This window comes from Mytilus californianus, unplaced genomic scaffold (genome assembly GCF_021869535.1).
Source record: "Mytilus californianus isolate M0D057914Y unplaced genomic scaffold, xbMytCali1.0.p SCAF_5, whole genome shotgun sequence".
Classification (NCBI taxonomy): domain Eukaryota; kingdom Metazoa; phylum Mollusca; class Bivalvia; order Mytilida; family Mytilidae; genus Mytilus; species Mytilus californianus.
In genome coordinates this window covers 11,226,722-11,250,563 of record NW_026262701.1, presented here as the reverse complement: position 1 = coordinate 11,250,563, position 23,842 = coordinate 11,226,722, and the positions used below count along the sequence as shown (strand labels likewise).

The following is a 23,842-nucleotide window of genomic DNA, read 5'->3' as shown; positions in this document are numbered from 1 at the left end:
TGTTTGTGAGTACCTGGCAGTTAATTTCATTGACTCATCAGGTATGACCAGCAGGTTATTTGAGGATGATAGACATCATGGAACTGGCCAGAGGGTTTCCAAGTGAAAGACTCTGGGGATGTCTGGTAGTTGACCTCTAAGCTGCGCGGATAGATGATATGCGGTGCGAAAAATGAAAAGAGGGAAGAGTGTTGTATACCTGGAGATATAAAGGTAGTCTAACTGGTTGAGTTAGGGAAGATCTTCTTTGGCTAAATTAGTTAGAGCGCTGCCTTTACATCCTGAGATTGAGGGTTTGAATCCTGCTGGTACCATCATGGATTTTCACAATAGTCGTCTATAATCCATGGGTATTATACCCCAAAACAGTAAACAATTTTCAGTAATATGATATAATATTTGGATTTCAAGATATTTTCTGACTTGGCCCTAGCCTACATTCGGGTGAATGACAACATATTGCCTACAGACACCATGACTAAAATCTGAATAAAAGTTAATGGCCTTGAATAAGTTGTATTTTTGGAGGCCATTAATCTTTGTATTCAGTTTTCATTTGAACTATGGTCTTTTATTAACATGATTAAAGTGAAAAATGTTGCCATTTATATGAATATTTGCGCCATGACAGCCATTATAATGAAATACTATTTTTTTTTCCTCTGCAAATTGATAAATGATTTTGGGTATAATTAATACCCATAAATGGGGATACATGTAGGAGGCCCCTCATGGGGGTGTCCAAGTAATCACATCATCACATAATCACAAATGTTTTGCCAATATAATCACATAATCATTAATTATTTTTTTAAACAAGATAATAAAATACAGGGCCTAATCTAGGATTTTGAAGAGGGAGAAGTGACTTCTCCTTCCAAGAGAGAGAAGGGAGAAGTGGTCAATTTCTTGGAGAAGTGAGATTCCATTACCGTTTCGGTTGCATCGTGTTTTCATGCTTATCACTAAGGAAATTGTTTTATATTCAATAAAAGATATACTTGCAGTTTTTTCATATGTTATTGTACACAATTTATATATAGAAAGTTCTTAATAAAAAGGTTTAGACAATATATAGTTGTTATTTATTTATTGATACCATTGTGTTCTAAATAAAATTTGTTGATTGGGACATGAGGGAGTAGCCTAGTAATATTATCATGATTATGATGCATTAAATTCATGTGCATCTGCCTCAATTTATTTTTAAAAGTCCAGAAAAAATATAACTCCCAGTTTTCCTGTTGAATTTCACATGACTGGGAATTTGATTTATATCACCACTTGTAATTATTTTGTAAAACATTATTGAATGTCCAGGACATTATGTTAGTTGTAAATTGAGATTGTCGTTAAAGATTGTAAGTCTATAAATGAAAATATTTTTCAATCGCATATTAATTATCCGACAAAGAGCTATTTTTTTAAAAATATCATCCATATCAACGAAATGGTCGTGAGAAACAATCCACTGCTGATCACAACCTGGTCGAGTGTCGTACGTTTGCCATCACATTATCCATCAGCAGTCTTTCTACCTTTTATATTTCAATTTTTATTCAATCAATATAATAAATCTACCGTTAATTCCAACCTTTTACCTACCTAATAGTAAAATTAATCGACTCGTGTAAGTTGTAAAAATAAAACAAATCAGCTGAGTGATTACGCAACATCCTCAGATGAAAATTATTTGCATCACTTGGCGTCCGTCGTCGTCGTCGTTAACTTTTTACATTTTGAACTTCTTCTAGAGAACCGCTGAATGGAATGAAACCAAACATGGCATGAATGTTCCTTATGAGGTGCTGACCAAGTGTTGTTACTTTGAAGACGATCCATCATCCAAGATGGCCACCAGCTGGTGACAGTGTTTAACAAAGGACCCTATGGACAATACATACAAATGTCTTCTTTTAGAGAACCACTGAATGGATTGAAACCAAACATGGCATGAAATGTTCCTTATGAGGTGCTGACTAAGTGTTGTTACTTTGAAGCTGATCTTTCATCCACGATGGCCGCCAGCGGGGGGACTTCCTTTAACATAAGACCCTATTGGAAATACATACAAATGCTTCTTCTAGAGGTGCACTGAATGGAATGAAACCAAACATGACATAAATGTTTCTTATGAGGTGCTGATGAAGTGTTGCTACTTTGTTGCTGATTTACTGTTCAAGATGGCCACCAGGAATTTTTATTAAATTACAGGGCCAATATTAAACCAAATTTGGCCTCACTCATTATTAGGGTATCTGTTATGATTTTAATCTATTTTAACATGATTTCCAAAACCAAAGTAGAATCAGGTGAGCGACACAGGCTCTTGAGAGCCTCTAGTTTTAATTTGTTTTACTCATTTGAAGTATATTTATATTTGAAGTATATTTATATTTGAAAAATTAAAAACACAAAGAACTACATGATTAAATCTGTTAGTGCTTTCAGCAGTTGTCATATCAGCTCTTCAGACAGTACCACATAGTAACGCTCATATACTGTCCGAAGAGCCGATAAACAACGGCTGAAAGTGCTAACACTTTTAAACATGTAATTTTTTTGTGTTTTTTCGTTTTTTTTTCTTTCAAATATACATTACTGTCATGACTGTACCAAGGACATTTTCATTTTCGAATATACATATATATATATATTTTGGAGTATTTGTATATATATGTAGGACTCAAATCTATGGCGGGTTCCAAATCTATGGCAGATCCCTAATCTATGGCAAATATGACGTTACAAACGCCAAACAAATCAAATCTATGGCAGATTTTTGTTTTCTCCAAATCTATGGCAGATTTAGGAATTACGTAATTTTCCGGGAAAAAGAGTAACATATAACGTCACAATAAAGTAACGCCATATAAGTCGTCGCCGACAGTAAAGTTGTTGGCTCTCCAAACTTTCCTGAAGTCCTGTGTTTAAAATACTCAGGAAAACACTTTCCGCTTTCCCTCTAGAATAATTTGCCGATGGTTTAAATGAAGATGTGATCTTTTATCCATAGGAGGGACACTCATTATTGTACCGTCCGAATCCCGCGATCAAGAAAGGCACAGCTGTTTTTAGTAGTGGATATTTTGGGAATGGAGTTATAGTAAATATTTTAGCCTCTACGGCTGGCAAAGTAGTTAGAGTGAGAAAATGAAATTACAGGATACCACCTTGACTTAGATCGTCACCAGTTATAAAAGATTGATTAACGATGAAATAAATATTATGCGAAAAGTCAAACTGTTTAAATTGTTTTTTTTTATAAAAAACTGCTTTCTTGTTTGTTAAGGGACTTCCCTTTTTCTAGTTGTTTAAATTAATGGATTAAACAGGTACCATGCACAGATTAGGAAATGCTTATTTTTCCGGGGAAGATAATTTTAATCCCGATTTCTGTATTATGGTATATCACTCCTACACTTTTTTATGGTTGACATCACGATTTGGTTGACCATTATGGAATTTTTATTTCACAAATGTTTATAGACATGCTAGCTCCCGTTGTCGTACATTTCAACTTATTTAAGACAAGTCAGTGATTGTATATGTACTGCCTTACTCTACATTTGCACAAAATCTGCCATAGATTTGGAAACAACAAAAATCCGCCATAGATTAGGAAATTACAAAACTTGCCATAGATTAGGATTTTAACAAATCTGCCATAGATTTGGGATGGCATGACGTCATATTTACCATAGATTAGGAATCTGCCATAGATCTGGAACCCACCATAGATTTGAGTCCTACATATATATTTATAGAGTATTGAGTTTTGTTTTGTTTGATTAAGTTAAAGATTTTGGATTAAATCAATAGTCCAAAATTTACCTGTATTACTGAGCTATTTTACATAAACAAGTAAGATTGACAATGGAAATGGGGAATGGGTCAAAGAGACAACAACCCGACCATTGAGCAGACAACAACAACTAGTATTGTTAAAATTATTGCCACTGACGAAGGCTAATTGTCCAAACGAAATATTTGTCAACACGATTTTATACATCATCTTCGTATATTACAATCTTATATTAGTACTGTTGTGCAAATCTTTAGACTTTTATATATATATATATGTTTAAAATATTTGAAAGATAAAAATGAAAAGCAAAATAAGATCTACAAAAAAGTCAACACGGAAGAAATAGTCAATTGACAACTTATTTTGCATTTTTTGCAGAAACTATAATAGATAGAGAGAAACTGTAGAATTGGAAAAATGTACAACACAATAAGATCTAGAAATAAGTCAACATTGCAATAATTTTCAATTGACCCCTATATTGCCTTTCAGGCTTGAAAGATGTATAAGGCCCTTAATTTCAAAGAAATTGTCATCATCCGTAACTTGATAATATGACACAAGCCAAATATGTACAGACAAGACATTATAACCAATTGTTACATACTGATTTTAGTTCATGACAATCTTAACATATTTTTAATCTCAATCTTTTATAATTTATATGTTATATGCTTATATTTTTAGATTGTCTAGGGTCCAGTGTGACAAACAGGAAAAATGGTATAGAAGATATCTACCATGGTAGATAAGTATGATGAAGATTTGTATGAAAACCCATTCTTCATTGCTTTACAGACAAACTTTCCTCAATTGAATGAAAAAGCAACATCTAGTTGTTGGACAGTAAGTTTAACACATGTACATGTGCACTTGTATAAAATTTGCTGATTTAAAATAATCATTAACATATGTCCTCACCCGGCTCACCGGGAACAAAGACATCTTGTTGGGAGTATGGCTGACATCTGTTCAAACATATTGTCAGATTTTGTCTGATCAAGTGTTATTTGTGTGGACAGAAAAATTAAGACTTGTGTGTAAGGATATTAGAATTAATGCTTGATTGAGGTGTTCTAATTAAAACCAGCAGGTGTATAATATTTTGGAAAGATATTTTTTCCTATTTTTTCAAAAAACCTGCAGCAGAATATTTACTGTTTTGTACATGTGATAATCCAATATATACATACTTCTAAACCAACTAAATTGCAAAGGCGATGTGTCTTTTGTGAGTAGAAAAAGTAACTTACATATAAATCTATGAAAATATGTCACAGTTTGAATTTCTTTTACAAAAAATGTATATGAATATATAAGCTAAATGTTAAAAATCACTTAAATACTCAAAGTTGGATAGCAAGGACAAAGTGAGAAAATGGTTTCCATGAAAATACGTTGGCTTACACTATAATTGTATATACATTATTAATTTTATTTAGCCTGACTTCATTATAGCAATAAAAAAATAAAATGTTATAACTCTATTGAAATTATTTGTTTACATTATATGAATGAATGAGTGGTTTATTCATGTTATTATAGTGCAACCTGTATATATACAACAAATACATATAAAGTACAATATTAAATTACAGCCAGCCAAATAGAGTTACAATGCACTGCCAAATTGAAACTCAATATATATATATATGCTAACTTCAAATGTTTTTCAAGCATCTTTAAAGTTCATCCAAGATTTCATTCAAAAGTTTGTTTTGCTTATTATGTACCTTTTACACCTCTGTCCAGAACACATTTCATGCAAGTACAAGTTTGTGAAAATCAGCTCTCGTGGATTGTTTATAGACACCTTTAGGCATATAATGAATAAAAATAGTACAATGTACATGTACATATGTATTTCAGGTCTGCATACCACGATATTCCTCCGTGGAACATGGAAGTTTTACAGAACATGATGTAAAGGATCACATTATTATTACAACACAGGCCGAGACAGACTTTTATTCAACTTGGTCTGGAAAGGTAAACTTCCCTTTTATTTCAGGTCAGAGGTCATAATCTAGATTTACTTACCATTAACATTTAAGTCACATTATTGTGAATATTTATTTATATTCAGTATATAAAACAAAGGAGATGCTACATAACCTAAAAGAAACAGCAACCCAGAAACGCAAGTTAATCAAAACAGGCAAATACTAGGTCATCATACTGTTTAACCACTCCACAGTGTATTACAGTGTGTAAATAGCTGTATGTCTTGATAAGTTAAGATATGCATAACTCTAACCTGGGCATTTTCTGCAATCAGATTTATTCGTCTATTCCCCAATATATTGTTATTTAACAGTATAAGGTATTTGTACATTTATTTGAATATAGGATTTTTTTTTCTCAATGAAGAATGAACACTAGTTTAAATAAAAATTAGTTTTTTTATTTTTGTTGTTGAAAAGTGCATTTGCAATGCCTCTTTCTTGAAATTATTACCTAAGTCAAAATTCAATAAAAAAATATACTACACCTTCATTTGAAGATTTCTATTTCTAATCATGTCAAAACTATTTAAATGAAAAAAAATGATATTAAAAAAATCAGTGCCCCTTCAGTGTTCTCCCCAGGCCATTGTAGCGCTGCTGTATTCAGCGCTATCGTATTTCAGTGCTGTGCTATTGGGCAGACCGCAGCGGTATCCAATCAAATATCAGCGCTATTGTTTTTGAATTTTCAAACTTCCGGTATTATTCTGTACATTTCTGATCACATGGTCTACTGGTTGATTTGTCTGAGAGATCGTTTATTCACTTAACGAAGTCAAATATCGGAGGGGCCAATAAAAGAACAAAATGGCGCCATTTTCAAAACTTTTACTGTCAAAAAACCTTTTCTTTCTGCCGTTTTTCTCTTTAAAAAGATGCAGAAACCTCATGAAAAGGTGGATAGTGCTCGATAGTTCATTCCTAAATTATTGAAGGAAAGTTTTACCCCTTCTCTGACAACGTGGTCTCAACCATTTTTTGAACCATCTACGATTATTTCATTATTTTTTCGAGTTTATAACTGAACTGTGTAACCTGTTATGCTTTTAGGAAAGCATTCCTGTTGTCCAGGGATTCTTTACAAGCCCGTATTTTACGATAACTTGTCCTAGCACCGCTCTTTTCAAAATTGAATAGAGAATAAAACAAAACGAAAAAATCGCGTAAATATATTCAAAATATCGATATTTGTCATCCAATTGTCAATAAATATTAATTAAATATTGTTTTAAAATTAATGTAAACAGGGGATGGCTTGGGTAAGGAATGGCAGTTAATGATGCATGAAGCCATAAGTAAACAGGAAGTCGGTAAGGGAGATAATTTAGGAGGGAATGTTCTAAAAATAGTATCGTCAAATCTTGTCAAATATTTCTGGTGGCAAGAATTCAAAGGTTTATAAAATTATCAAGCACAACCTTTAAAGGTGGTAGTAATGTTTCAATTGGCAAATAAAAATTATTTTTATTGATAATCCACCTTTAATAAAATAAGATCTTATAAAAAATATATAGAATTTCTATCATATTCATCTTGGAATATGTTAGCCTTTTATAAGCATGTCTTTAATAACATTTAGATATTATCGAAAGGGTTATTCCATTTCTTCCTTTGATATTAAATAATATACTGATTTTGATTGCAAAATTGTAACTTGATAGATGTAAATAAAAGTTAATGAAAAAATTCCAATCTTGTCATTGAAAACTTTCTGTAAATATGTGTCAGTAAATTATGAAGTTGTAAAGGATATATATAACTAGTTTATAAGTCAAACAACTGAAATGTCATACTTACTCTTACAAAAAAGGTGGGGTGGGGTGGTATTGAAATCAAATTATATAAATTATCTAGGCATTTTAATTTTTAAAACTTAATAATTGAAATGTAACTTATTTCCTTTTCTGTGAAAGCATATGTATAAATGCAGGTTTTTGTCTATTAAATATGTAACACTCCCAAACGTGTCCATCCCCCCAAACGTGTCCGATTCCCCCAAACGTGTCCATTCTCCCCAAACGTGTCCGTTATATTCAATATTGCCCAAACGTGTCCGATAATTGTTTTTCGCCAAAACGTGTCCACTGTTAAACGCCAGAACGTCTCACGTCTTTTAGCGCTAATACATGTACAAATGACATCAATAACGTTTACGGCAATTCTATGATGGGGGACACAGTTGATGAAGTGGTCATTTATTATCATTAGTTTGTTCAATGCCGGTTGATTATCATAATTGCAAATTTAATCTGTAACATATGAATTAACTTTTGACTGAAATGCAAGTTGCAAGTATTGCATTCTGATTTAGAGCGAACATACAAATAATTTTAGTACAGTTGAATTAATCGTTTACCAAGTGAATTATTTTGTACTAATAAATTCTGATGATGCCTTTTATATTAAACCGAATATTGCACGGCGGGCTTTCCGCAGAATTGACTCTCCTTTTTTCAACAGTTCTGGTATTTTAAAAACTCTTCAAATCAAAAGTTTACTGTTTATCAGGTTTTTTAATAAATTTTAGGTTTCGAGCATCACTAAAGACACACAAACAAGAGACATAACGTCCAGTGCCAAATATTTCATGCGTTATTTGAACGACATCATGTTAACAATAAATACTGTACATAGGTTTTATTATCATACCGGGAATTTAGGATTAGGCCTAAATTTTTACGGTTATTCGGGATTAACACTAGTTGGGGTTTTAATCTAAAAAAATTAAGAGCCAGTAACAACCAATTTTTTATGACTTCAGTAAGAAACTACTTCAATCTCCGTTATGTAAGAGGCCGTTTTAAATATAAGTTGCGGAAATTAAAAAAAAAAAGAATGTTGCCTTCCAAAATACAACTGGTGGCACCATGAAAGAGTGAATTGCTACACAGGTTTTAATGCGCAGAGAGAGTGACATTCTCCCTACACGAGGTATTTGATTTAATATCTACAAATTAACTGAGCCAGGTAAGGACTAACGTAAACTTGTTCGTGTGTCTTTAGTGATGCTCGAAACCTAAAATTTATTAGAAACCCGGAAAACCAGTTTTTGATTTGAAGAGCTTTTAGAATATCAGAACTGTTGAAAAAAAGGGAAGTCAATTCTAATGAAAGCCCGCCGTCGGATTAATATAAAAGGCATCATCAGAGTTTATTAGTAAGACATAATTTACATAGTAACGTTATGTCTCTTGTTTGTGTGTCTCCGTTATGTAATAGAAGCCGTTTTAAATAAACGTTACGGAAATTTAAAAAAAAAAATATTGCCTTCCAAAATACAACTAATGGCACCATGAAAGAGTGAAATGCTATAGAGGTTTTAATGCGCAGAGATAGTGACATTTTCCCTACACGAGGTATCTGATTTAATATCTACAAATTAACTGAGCATGGCTGCTTACATTTACATCGAACATAGTTGAACGGACGCCCCACTTTTACCCAGGTTATACTGCCGGTTAAAAAAAGACCTAAAGTAATTTATTTCTATTTTTTAATGAAATAGTAAAATGAGTATACGTTAATGAAAAAACCAAATAACCTACGAATTTATAATATGGACACGAATGATAGTTCCAGTAAAGGAAAAAAAATAAGCTTGATATGGACACGTTTGGGGTATTGGGCACGTTTGGGTGTTTATACAAATGACACGCTTTGGCGCCCTTTTACATTAGGACATGTTTTGCAGTTCAGTGACGTCATGTGGACACGTTTGGGGGAATCGGACACGTTTGGGGGGAAGGACACGTTTCTGAGTGTTACATAACCAACATGGTAGTTATAAATAAATGTAACATCATGTAAAAATGTGAGTCAAACTAATATCGCACGCTTACCACAGCGCTATCAAATAATCCTGGGGAGAACACTGTCCTTCTAAAAAATGAAATATCAAAAGAATTTGTATCAATATTGAGAAATTCTCCATCTTTTGACTATTGAATACAATTTTTTGTCTCGCAGAAAGTCGCAGTATGCGAGATTTAGGTTGTACTATCCATTGGCGATGTAAACTATTTGTATAAAGCTTTATATTTCAGAAGGTAGAAGACCTGGATACTTCATAACTTGTATGCAGATACCTTATGTTACGAAGTTTCCATTAATCATATGTCCATTGTCCTTGATGTCATTTTCATGGTTCAGCAACTGCTTGAAAAAAAAGATCAGTTTTTTTGTCATGTGAATTTCTCACTCATTATGAGTAATAGGATAACTGTATTTGGTATATGGGTTCCTTGCAACGTCTACATGTCATGTCCGTCAGACAGAGTTCACCTGACCTTGACCTCATTTAATGGATCAGTGATCAAGGTTAAAGTTACGTGATTAGGTCCATTTTTCAAATACTATAAGCAGTAGGTCAACTATATTTGGTGTATGGAATGATTGTAATGGGTACATGTCAGTCTGGCAGGTTTCATCCGATCTTGACCTCATTTTCATGGTTCATTGGTCAATGTTAAGTTTTTGTGGTTTGGTCTGTTTTTCAAGTACTATAAGCAATAGGTCAATTATATTTGGTGTATGGAATGATTATAAGGTGTACATGTCTGTCTGGAAGGTATCATCTGACCTTGACCTCATTTTTATGGTTCAATGGTCAATGTTAAGTTTTTGTGTTTTGGTCTGTTTTTCAAATACTAATAGCAGTAGGTCAGCTATATATGGTGTATGGAATGATTGTAAGGTGTACATATCTGTCTGGCAGGTATCATCTGACCTTGACCTCATATTAATGGTTCATTGGTCAATGTTAAATTTTTGTGTTTTGGTATGTTTTTCAATTAGCATATGCAGTAGGTCAGCCATATTTGGTGTATGAAAAAATTGTAAGGTATATATATCTGTCTGACACAATTTATCTGACCTTGACCTCATTGTCATAGAATTTTAAAAATGTTAAGTTTCTGTAATGCTTTTAGTAAAACCTTTATCTTTAAGACTTTCAACATAAAATCAATGGTCAGTAAAGCAGGCAAGACATTTCAGCGTGTGCACTCTTGTTAAACATAATAATCATGATAATACTCCCAAAAGCAACCATTTACAAGTAAATTTAGGAAGACACACTTGTTTTATCAACTGAAAGATACCCAATTATCTTTCTGAATTTAATGTAAGATTGGTATATCAAGTTTTTTGTTGTTCACCATGATACCCGAGAATTTATTTAAAATTATGCACACAACTCTTCCAGTCTTTCCATCAGTGATTTCGATTGCTTTGATTGTCAGAAGTACCTTAGATAGTACACTTACTTCTTGAGCTGAATGGTAATTTTTTACTGAAATGATAATGACATTTCGATCCTTGTGGTGTCTGTTCTTTTTAAACTTATGATTTTAGATTGTCCCTTGGTTTCTTCTCTGTTAAAAGTGTTTAAACACAAGTTAAACATTTTGGGCTAAAATCACTTATCCAAAGTTGTGATGGTTGTCTCTAAATGTCTTACAGAAGCTTGTAAAAAGAAATGAATATTGAAAATGGGATAAAAAACATGTCTGACTACCTGTAGTTAAAAAATGTCTGGATCACAGCACCGATGATGCTTTGATTTACAAATTTGATTAATATTAGATTTCAAGGTTTGCAAACAATAAGTTAAAAAAAATCAGATGCTCACTCAGTATCCATGGTAATGGTGGACTGGTAATACAAGCAAAATCCACCAGAGCTGCAGAAACATATAATATTGATATTACATTATTTTGTTTTGACATTATCATTAAAATTTGAAAAAGCTTGTATTGGTCCTAATGGCATTTGTATAACACTTATTTCTCATTTTAGAAAGTCTGCATCACAGATGGAAAGCTTGCATTAAAGATAGGGAATGAAGAAAATACGGTACAGTTTCATTTTCTTACGGGTATTCCAGTTAGGAAGAAAATGTCTATTACATGATTTCATCTTACTCTGTACCATGTCATATGGTATTAAAAAAAAACCTCTCATTGTTGTTTTTCATCTGGACAGTTATGAAAGTCTTCAGTGAGGATTTAAAGAACTCACATTTTACAGCAAGTTTGCACCTTTTTGAGAATTTTTGATAAAAACATATTGCTATACTGAAGAAAACAGCAATTATTTAATTCAATGCTTCTTAGTTTTGCACAGTGTCTATCCATTTTTAGGTGCCAATTTTATTTGAAGAGACATTTTACAACAACAGTGATGAATCTTACAAAGTATTGTGTATTGGCTGGCCACTGAATACTATTCCTAAAGGTCTGTATAACACCTATTGTGTATTGGCTGGCCACTGAATACTATTCCTAAAGGTCTGTATAACACCTATTGTGTATTGGCTGGCCACTGAATACTATTCCTAAAGGTTTGTATAACACCTATTGTGTATTGGCTGGCCATTAAATACTATTCCTAAAGGTCTGTATAACACCTATTGTGTATTGGCTGGCCACTGAATACTATTCCTAAAGGTCTGTATAACACCTATTGTGTATTGGCTGGCCATTAAATACTATTCCTAAAGGTCTGTATAACACCTATTGTGTATTGGCTGGCCATTAAATACTATTCCTAAAGGTCTGTATAACACCTATTGTGTATTGACTGACCACTGAATACTATTCCTAAAGGTCTGTATAACACATATTGTGTATTGGCTGGCCACTGAATACTATTCCTAAAGGTCTGTATAACACCTATTGTGTATTGACTGACCACTGAATACTATTCCTAAAGGTCTGTATAACACATATTGTGTATTGGCTGGCCACTGAATACTATTCCTAAAGGTCTGTATAACACCTATTGTGTATTGGCTGGCCACTGAATACTATTCCTAAAGGTCTGTATAACACCTATTTCCTGAAAATGGTTTATTGAATAATATATCCTTTCAAGCTAAAAGGGCCTCATTTAATATTTTGATATATTTTTTTTAATTTCATTTTATTATGCCTAATGAAAGATTACTTTTCTTTTTTGTTTGGTTCCCCTTTGGTACACATTCTTTGTCAGCCATTTTATATTTAAATTCTATTCTTTTGGAGTTATTATATGACACTGTCACACAAACATTTTTTGTTGAGTTAGAATGAAAATCAGGTTTAAAAATTAGTTAGTACAGTTTTATGTAAGCATAATAGGAAACAGTAATAGTGTTAACATTTTCCCTAAAATAACTTTCCCAGAATCATCAGATACACAGTTTACATTTGATCTTGAACTGTTGTCAAAGATGATTTTTGTATTAACTGAGAAAGTACAAATGTATATGACATATATTCTAAAGAAAGAATGAAGAGCGTCTTCACATAACGAAATCTTTTATCTAAACTACATATGATCAAAATATCGTCGCTAAGTAGCGATGTCGAATATACTGTTACATAATTACCGCGCTAAACTACGTTAAAACATTTACCAATTATAAGAAAATGTCTATAATAAAAGAAAGTAATTACAACATTCTGGGGGTCTCAAAATGAGTTTACTGTTCATATTTCAAGTGGGACTAGTTTAACAATTGGCCGTGTAGTAATAAGCCCATTTGATGTAGGAATCTTTGCAGCATGAACAAGTCCATTGAGTCCTGTAATCACATCTTCTATAACACCTAACTTCCACATTGTTCTTGGTGAATTGTCCATGATCAGTACAACAGAACCGATTTTCACATGTGTACTGATTTTTCCTGTCATAAGGTGGTACTCTCTCAGTCCGGTAAGGTATTCAGTTCTCCACCTTACCGGACTGAGAAAGTAATTTACAACATTTTATCTGTGTATTATAGTTATCTTGCAGGCCTCTACAATAACTTTTTTTTCAACTTGTCCAGTAGGACAAGTACATACCAAAATTAACTTGTCCGAATGAAATTGTAACTTGTCCAAGTTTTAAGTTGATTCAAGGAACAAAATGAATTAAAACAATATAACAGAAGTTAGTTTTATATCTTTTGATATACTTTTCAAAAATATGAGTCGAGAACAACTGAATCTAGTCATGTAACAGGACTTTAAGGTTCTAGTTTTCACCGATGCCAAAGTCTCATCAGACTCTGCACATGAGGCCCCGTCTGATAGGCCTGTCAATGTACACTCATTGGATTTGTATCCTGTTTTTTTAAGTTGAAAAAAAGTTTATTCAAATGCAATCAATAAAAAAAAGAAGATGAGGTATGATTGCCAATGAGACAACTCTCTGCTAGAGACCAAATGACATAGAAATTAACAACTATAGGTCACCGTATTGCAAGTATTGTTTTTTTTCTACATATGATCAAATATGATTTTGTGAATTTTATGGTAAATAATTTCTTCATTTTTATTTAAAAAATATTTTTGTTAAAAAATTACTGGTTTGGTATTTATTATAAAGCAACAGAATCAAGGTAGGAAAACGAGGTACTGATTTGTCTTGGTCCCGAAATTTCTCCTGGTTGCCAGACTGTCTATTTATCATGTCTATTAAATATGTCTCCTACTGTGCCAAACTGTCTATTAAACTTAAAGCCGAATAATTTGCAAGCTGGTGACGAACTGTCTTGTAAAGTTATCTATCTACAAAGCTCATTGCCGATTCTGATCAGTAAGACTGGTTTCCATAAGAGTATGCCTTTTACCTGTTAAAAAGTACCTGACAAAGAACCAGTTTTAAATTATCGATTGCAAGTAAACATGTCAAATTAATACTTGTTTTTATCTTCTTTTCTTGTTTTTTGTTTATAACTACTTTGTTCATCAAAGTTGGATTAAATTTATTTTATGCAGAATAATTTTACTTGTCCCATCAGACAAGCCTGATATAGCTTTTACTTGTCCGACCTTTTTTTCCTCTGGTACCGGACAATCGGTTAAGCGCTATTGTCGAGCCTTGTCTTGATATTTTAATCATCATTGTTAAATTGTTTGTTTGTTTTGTTCTTTGAAACTTACTGAATTTATGTAGAATATGCAATTTTAGTATAAAAAATTCAAGCTTTTATAAATTGATACTTAACTGTTTATACTTTTTTTTTTGCTATGCTTTTATTTTTGTAGAAAAAGAGATCTTTGTCATAATTAATATGTGTAATTTAATGCCTTCTAACAAGGAAATGTTAAAACATGTTTGAATTAAGGTGTTTTTTTTTTTTTGGAAGAGGGAATTTTGTACTTTCCAAGTGGAATTCCTTACTATGCATGCTTCTAAGGCCACACAAAATTTTCTATTCACAGAACTGTTTTATTTTCAGATAATGTTAAAAATGATCACCTCAAGACTGCAGCAAGGCCAGCCACATATGAAGAGTGTTGTAGATTGCTGTTTGGACACTCTGGTATTTAGACACTAAACCAAATTATATAAAAAATGGGAAGAAGTTACCAACAGACAATCAAAAACCAGAAGTTGAGGAAAATCGAACAACACCATGGCAAAAAATATTTAAAAAAAATTGAACAGACAAACAACAGTCCACACTACAAAGAAAACTAAAGATTAAGTAACATGAAGCCCACCAGAAATCAGTGTTATCTAGAGGGGTCGGTAGATTTTACTCCACTAGTGGCTGTTGTCATTTTGCTCATTGCATATTTAAAAGTAGGGAATAAAATAATCAAAGTCCAGAATACAATGAGGCAAATACAAAGCAATGAGATTACAGACAAACTAGAAAATGATTCGTCCATCCATTGTAAAAATGGTTTCCATATAGCATCATGATAGTATAAATTTTACTAGATCAAAATCCTATCTTTAGATAAGTTATATTGCCCACAATATACAGGTCAAATTGAACTTTTAAAAACAATGACTTGTTCTGTTCCTCCACCCTTAGTATTTTAGCACCACCATGGATTTCCAGACCCACACTTGATTTACTTAGCATAAATCTTTAAGAAAATTGGGATTAATATATTAGATAAATTTTGAAAACATTTCTTAAGATTATTTTCAAGGATTTTGAATGCTATAATGATTTCGTTCATCACATATATTTAAAATATGGCCATTACATGTATTGGAGTTAGAAAATTATGTATGGAAAGGGTTCTTATAACTGTACCTATAAAATAAATTATATAACTGTGTATTTTTATAGGATCCAGAAGAAGTCAGGATGCTGTTGACAAACTACTGGATTCCTTTGCAAAGTCCTACCAGATATCAGGAGAAAAGTTTGTTGATATAGTTGTAAGTGGGTCTGTTATATGAGATTACTTAACTCTAAAATATCATTACAATTTACAGCTGCCATTAGAAGCCAGAAAAAGCTGGAAAATCTATCTGGTGTTAATGGTTTGTGGAAAAGTAATTGGTTCAGAAGAATTAAATTTAGAGTTTCAACTTCACACTTGACATATCAATGGAAATAGTATTTCCAAATTTCACACTGTTTTAAAATTCATAATTGGATATTATGAAGTCAGAAATAACATGAAAATTGGTACCCATGAGGAAACTTTATCTTGATTGTTTCTGACTTATGATGAAGAAAAGTTTCTTATATTGCTGATAATTTTGTGTCATGTATTTATTTTTAATTTTACAACAGGTTTCAGAGTTAAAAGTACTGTTAGTTTCAGCCAACATTGTATACATATACTCTGTGGGCATTTTAATTATACAACATGTGATTGTTTTCTTTTATCAAAGTTTACTACCATCAGGTTGTCACTCTATTTAGTAAAAACTTCTGATAGACGTATTTACACTTGTATGTTAATTTATCCGCCATTACTAGAAATCACACAAGGTCCTGTAAAATTTGACGTAATTTAAAACATTAGACATCATACCGGTAATTAAAAAGTGAAGAGAGTTAATCAGAGACAGATCTTAAGTCATTTGAAGACAAAATCCAGCTAAATACCAAAAGCGTTTTACATTTATTGGATAGGACAACATTGGTGTTGTTAATAAAGTAATAATGTAACTTGAGAAAATATTGTTTTAATAAAATTATTTCTCCCCTCCCGATTGAGCACTTTTAAAACTGCCAACCATTTTGAAAATTAATTTTCAGTTGATGAGGAATATGTAAGAAAAAAATATTTAATTTATCAATTACCAAGTTAAAACATTGTTATGTATAAAATTGGGTTTATATTTTAGGACATTGCTTCTACACAGTACACCAAAGTTATGCAGACAGCCATGAAAGATTCTATTGTGGTAAGATTATGCCTATTAGCAAGGCATTGTGTACCTATAAAATAAAGTTCCAAGGTGAAACACAATTTTGATTTCTTAAAGAAAAGGATGCCAAATGTTTTTATACAACCGCAAAATTTTTGCATTCATATACTATGGCGATGTCTGTGTCATCGTCTAAAGACATTTGTTGTCCAAAAACATTTTGGTTCGCAGACAATAACTTGAGTATGAGTGTATGGATTTCTATGAAATTTTAGCACAAGGTTCCATACCACAATAAGAAGGTTGGGATTGATATTGGGGTTATTGTCATAGCTGTTTGGTAATTAGGGGCCAAAAACAAACATTTTTCTGGTTCGCAAACAATAACTTGAGTATAAGTATATAGATCTCTATGAACTTTTAGCACATGATTCCATACCACAATTGGAAGGTCAGGATGGAGTTTTGGGGTTATTGTCGTAGCTGTTCAGTAATAAAACTATGATTTTCTGGTTACGGGACAATAACTTGAGTATATTTCTTTGGATCTCTTTGAAATTGTACCACAAGGTTTCATACTATAAAAGGAAAGTTGGGATTGATATTTGGAGTTATGGCCTGAACTGTTTAGGTAAAAAGTGGCCAAAATAATACTTTGTATAAATTGCTGATTTCTTGACCAATTTCAATAGGATTTAATTCAAAGTCTTGAACTCTTGGTTTTTTTTAGTATGCTGAATCTAACCATGTATTAAAATTTTGGATTATGGGCCACGTTTTTAGAATTGATCCACATTGAGGTCTAAAGAGTCCAAAATTAAATTTTGTTTGATTCTAACAAACATTGAATGCTTGAGGTTCTTTGATATGCTGAATCTAACTGTGCATTTAGATTTTTGATTTTGGGCCCGGTTTCCAAATTGGTCTAAAGGATCCAAAATTAAACTTAGTTTGATTCTAACATAAATTGAATTCAAGGGGTTCTTTGATATGCTTGAATCCAGGGATGGGCACGATTACTGTCAATTGTAATCGATTAATAATCGATTACATACAGGATTTTTGTATAGTCGATTAATAATCGATAACACTGATTTTTGTGTGTAATCGAATACAATCGATTACTTTATCAAAAGTAATTACATTACTTTTCGATTACTGTCGATTACATGCCAAAATTTATTTTAGAAATAACTAAAGAAAGCTTACCACAATTACACTGGTTGATAAGTTTGATAGTGGAAATTAAGAACTTTACACAAGCACTGCTTCTAAATGTCTTGTTTTAAACAGTTGTTGTCTAGACCGATAAACCAAATGAATTACAAGTTCTTGAAATATGGGTCAACATGACAGAGTGGTGATAAAGTTCCTGCATTGACTTCCACCAATGCACCTGTCACATCTTTTTATTATGGGCCATTTGCTTCATATTTTGCACATATTTTATCACATACTGTCTCACTGACTTAAATTTTGTTGTCCGTTTAACATTTAATGATAGATTATAAATTTGAATTTTTAGATGATAATTTATAATGTTTATTACTATAAAAATGTTTGATTTTTTCTAAACTTTAAAATAAAAGTGTTATAATTTGTCTAGATAATTTGATAGGTGAATTCTTAAATTTAATTAAATGCATGGATTTATATTTTTGTTTGGATAATCTTCTTAATTACAGATTACAAAGCTGCCAATGGAGTAATATTTATATCCTAGGGCCATATAATGTATATCTGATACTTAATTAGATATAATTGAAATCAAAACAAAGTCTGCATGTCACTCATTAAATGTCTTTGATCATCTGATCAGAAAAGCTAAAAGACAATTGAGAATTGTTTATGCTCACTATTTAAATTCATAAAACTATATATTTTTATTGTCAAAATGGGATACAAGTACATGTGTCTCTATTACTGAACTAGAATATAAATGCATCGGTTCATTGTCAAGATGTTTTTAAACCTTTCTTATTTCTTATATCATAACATTGTATCATGGAACGAAGGTTGATTATTCCAAGATAAAACTAAATGACTAAATAATATTTATGCTTTTAAATAAATTTACACAATCAAGCTGTTTCCTTCAATGTATATGTAGAACGTAACTTGATTTTAGCTATTTTTCTATTTTCATTTTATATATACACATATATATATATATATTGAAGATCTTTAATATTTTTAGAAATCTCAAGTAATATTTATACATTCTATTTAATCTGTACTTTAAAATGAAAAAAACATGCCGTTGTCTATTTTCATCTAAACTAGGTTCTATTTTATCAAACTATTATTAATAAGTAATCGAAATGTAATCGAAAAGTAATCGATGATTACATGATCATTTTTGCTGTAATCGATTAAATTACGATTACATGTAATCGAAAATGTTGATGATTACAGATTACTGTCGATTACTTGGAAAAATGAAATCAATTACAATCGATTACAGATTAGAATTACCCCATCCCTGCTTGAATCTAAACATGTATTTAGATTTTTGATTTTTGGGTCCAGTTTTCAAAGGGTCTAAATTTTAACCCAGTTTGATTTTAACAAAAAAATAAATTCAAGGGGTTCTTTGATGTTCTTGAATCTAAACATGTATTTAGATTTTTGATTTTGGGTCCAGTTTTCAAGTTGGTCCAAAGGTTCCAAAATTTAAGTTAGTTTGATTTTAACAAAATTTGAATTCAAGGGGTTCTTTGATATGCTTGAATCTAAAAATGTATTTCGATTTTTGATTTTGGGTCCAGTTTTCAAGTTGGTTCAAATTGGGGTCCAAAATAAACTTTGTTTGGTATGAACAAAAATTGAATATATGGGGTTCTTATATATGCTGAATCTATTTAGAGTTTTGATTTTGGGCCCTGTTATTAAATTTGTCCACATTTAGGTCCAAAGGGACCAAAATTAGTCTTTGTTCAATTCCATCAAAAATTGAATTCTTGGGGTTCTTTTATATGCTGAATCTAACCATGTATTTAGATTTTGGATATTAGACCATAATAGGTAAAAGTCCAATTTCAAATTTTTTAGTTCTTCGACCACATTCATTATGTGTCAGAAACCTATGCTGTGTCAAATATCTAATGACAAGCCAAATTCAGAGCTGTATCAAGCTTGAACGTAGTGTCCATACTTGCCCCAACTGTTCAGGATTCGACCTCTGCGGTCGTATCAAGCTGTGTCCCAGTGGAGCATTTTATTCTGAACTAGTTTATGATTAGGGAAAAGACAAAATTTTGGACAATTTTTTTTAAGAATTTAGAGGAAAGAGTGATTGCTTGGAAATTTATATAATTTTCAGCTTCTATAACAGGTACAGAATACATTGATTTTAATAAAGATCATTCCCATAACAAAACCACCTATTTGCGTAGATAGCATTGCCTTATAAACACTTACAAAGTTATTGCCAAAAAAAAATTTAAAAAAATGAGGTGGTAAAACATCGAAGCATAATGAAGAATAGATTTTGGTAATTTCATAAAATAAATTTTATAAAGATTAATATTCTGAACTTGCTTTCAATTATCACTTTTCTGTTTATTCACTTGAAAGGGTCTTGTGTACTGGTAACCATGGTGACAGTCCATGAATTAGTCATGTACCTTTCTTTAAATCTTTTATGCTGCCTAAGGTGCAGATTGTATATATCTAATTGAAAAGAGGCATGAATACAATTAATAAGTTTTATATTTCAGAGACGACAAGCACAAGAAAGCCAAGGAAACATGGATAATTTAAAGTTTGCAGTGGAGGTAAAATAGTTTAGCTTGAATATGAAGTAGAGTAATGAATAAGAAAAACTACGCACTTGCATATGCCCAGTCTTCACCAAAAAATGTATACATGTACATGGAAGCCAGACAATCAGTCTGCCATAAAATTTCTATTAGATTTACTGTGGATTCATTTATTTTCGTGGGTATCAATTTTCGTGGATAGAGAAAAAAAGACGTTTCGTGGTATACGTAAATTCGTGGATCGCTGATTACAAAAAGAAAAAAAAAAATTCAGATACGTAATTCGTGGATTTCTTTTTAATTTAGGAGATCATATAACCTCCTTGGTTTGATCAATAATGAAAAAAAAAAAAAAAAAAGGAATTCATTGAAAAAGTTTTGATTTGTCAAAATCCTCGCTTGGTCATTCTAGGTTAAAGTGTTCATTGAAAACTTCTATTACAATAATGGACAGAGACAACTAATTACTTGTTTGTTTTACAATTCATAAATTCTTGTCGGAATTTTATAAGCCATTCAAAACTCTATGACTGAAATCACGATAAAATAAACAGTCATATAAGTAAAAGGTGTGAAAATAAATGTTCTTGTCATAAACAATATTACCTACGGGCAATATCCCCGTACTTAATCCTATTGATTTTTAATCACCAGTAAACCACACAATGACACAGTAATTAACAACTTGCAGTTATTTTCCACGAACAGTTTTATTCAATTTTAAAAAGTAAATTATCACTGATATTCGATATATTTATTATTGATTTAATCAAAATACTTGTATCTTCTTTCAATAAAAACACGTGTTATGTTACAATGTTTATCGCTAGTCAACACTATACTAGAACTGCATAACATAACCGGAAATAAACATCCGACTCCATACACATTTCTCTGGATTATTCTTTGTTGAATTCTTAAATTTGTGGTTCGCTGTGACCCACGAAACCCATGAAAATTGGTATACCACGAATAAAAATGAATCCACAGTATATGGCCTTTTTCAGGAAAATTTTACTGGCCCGACAACATTTTTACTGACCTGGGCCATTGGGCTTGTGGCTAATGGTGAAGCATGTACATTTTTTGTAATATCTTCCATTGGGTTTTTGAATGACTGAAAAGTTTTGAATGTTATTGCATATCTGTCAATATATGTAGACACAATTATTTCTGAGTAATGACCTTTTCCTGGTTGACACATCTTTCGTATTATTTGATAGTGTTCCTTGACACATCATAGGTTGGGTTTTTTTTGGAAATTCCTTCCTCACCTGTTCATGAAAAAAGGGGCCAGTAATATCGTTTTCAATAGTTTTTTTCATGCATGTTTTTCTTTTCTTTATAAAACTTCTTATTTGAAGAATGTCAACAGATTTGAGATATTATTCTTAGTTGCAATGATACAAGGGAACTTCACCTCTACAAATCTCTTTGATGATACAATGGACATGTTTTATGCACGAAGGACTTTTGTTAAAATTCTAAAAAGTACATATTTCAGGAAATCACTTTGGTAGAAATATCTGTTCTATTCAATGCTACAATTATTATAATGGTTAAAATGTCCTAGATTTCATGCTTAGGCCCTTATAAGTTATAGTTTTGTGTGATATCATTAAAGGTCCATAGTACTTTTTAAATAAATTTTATCAATACATTTCATTTCTTTATTATCATATTATCTTATCATTACCATAGTGCTAGAACATTTGAGTCAATACAACCTACATTTCACACTTGATAAACTTGCTTTAAAGGTGTAATTTAAGTCCAAGTTGTAACCTTTTTACATATTTTTTTAGAGCATGGTATTCATGTTTTACAAACTTGTCCTGTATTGTTTTTTTTTGGATTTTATTTTCAGGCCTACATGATGCAAGCCATTCATAAAGAATTATTCCAAGTCATACTAACCAACTTTTCTAGTCAGGATACAGATATCAATAAGATGAGGAGAAATTTAAAGGACATTAACCTCAATAATCTAGGTGTAAAGTCAGATTTCATTTCTAATATAGTTCCTGCCAGAAAGGAATTGGTCAGGCTGAATTCCTACTCCACACCTTTTGGGAGGATGAAATGTTTGAAAAGAGTAGTCTCAATTTTATGTAGACCTCCAAAGAGAAAGAATTCAGGTAGATTGGTGAACTGATGATTGCATATCTTGAAAGTCTCTGTTAAATTTATTCACAATTTTTCTATATTAGGATAATTAAGGGCTTGCAAGGCCGTAACTACCATTGAGGGAAGTGAGGCAATTGCCTCACTAAAATTTCGACAGTGAAATTTTTTTTTTTTGTATTTGTTTATGGTAATTAAATACCAAATATAGTCATTTGGTAAATATAAGAAGATGTGGTATGAGTGCCAATGAGACAACTCTCAATCCAAGTCACAATTTGTAAAAGTAAACCATTATAGGTCAATGTACGGCCTTCAACACAGAGCCTTGGCTCACACCAAACAGCAAGCTATAAAAGGCCCCAAAAATGACTAGTGTAAAACCATTCGAACAGGAAAACCAACAGTCTAATCTATATAAAAAACGAGAAACTAGAAACACTTATGAACCACATAAAGAAACGACAACCACTGAACATTAGTTTTGTTTTTCATAATTTGTTTTTTCTGTCTCAACCTTGATTTCTACAACTTGACATCCTTCCTTTTAAATTATTCTTCCCGGATATAACTCTCAGTCACCGCTTGATGTTTCTCGATTACATTAACCTAGTAACCGCTAATCATCATGGATCTCTGTTAAAAACAGGCTCTTGCAGAAAAAGGAAAAGCAATACCGAAGGTGAGGATGGAATAATTCTAGTAAACTAATGGATGTTATTAGTGATCACAACAGGTGTTAAGGGTTCCAGTATTGAATATATTTTCATTGGCACTAATCCAAAAACTATAAATAGACTGACAAATCAAGTACTGGGGCACCGCATGGGAGCAGTCCTGTCTGAGTATTCATTTCCCCGTTTTCCAAAACTTTATTCGTTCTTAAAATTTGAAAGAACATCCCGTAATCCAATTTGAAATTATTGAGGGACGGTAGGACTTTTAAAACGGGATTTCGTGTTTTATAATTTGGGACTACGGGATTTCGTGTCTTTCAATTCGGGATTTCGGGATCGGACCCCCCATCGTTATGCGATTGTCGTTCTAAA

At 31.9% G+C, this 23,842-nt stretch overlaps 1 protein-coding gene across 1 annotated transcript in view; it reads left to right on the top strand.

The window, feature by feature from the left end:
• Positions 1-4,501: 4,501 nt before the first annotated feature.
• LOC127703303 (ankyrin repeat domain-containing protein 27-like) overlaps positions 4,502-23,842 on the top strand; it is a 68,493-nt gene continuing 49,152 nt past the window's right edge. Inside the window, exons 1-9 of the mRNA XM_052207823.1 lie at positions 4,502-4,654; positions 5,678-5,797; positions 11,611-11,667; positions 11,955-12,048; positions 15,023-15,106; positions 15,872-15,963; positions 16,885-16,944; positions 20,628-20,684; positions 22,537-22,807. Of these exons, the coding sequence (XP_052063783.1) occupies positions 4,550-4,654; positions 5,678-5,797; positions 11,611-11,667; positions 11,955-12,048; positions 15,023-15,106; positions 15,872-15,963; positions 16,885-16,944; positions 20,628-20,684; positions 22,537-22,807 (940 nt within the window). The 5' untranslated portion in view covers positions 4,502-4,549. The remainder of the gene's footprint in view (positions 4,655-5,677; positions 5,798-11,610; positions 11,668-11,954; positions 12,049-15,022; positions 15,107-15,871; positions 15,964-16,884; positions 16,945-20,627; positions 20,685-22,536; positions 22,808-23,842) is intronic.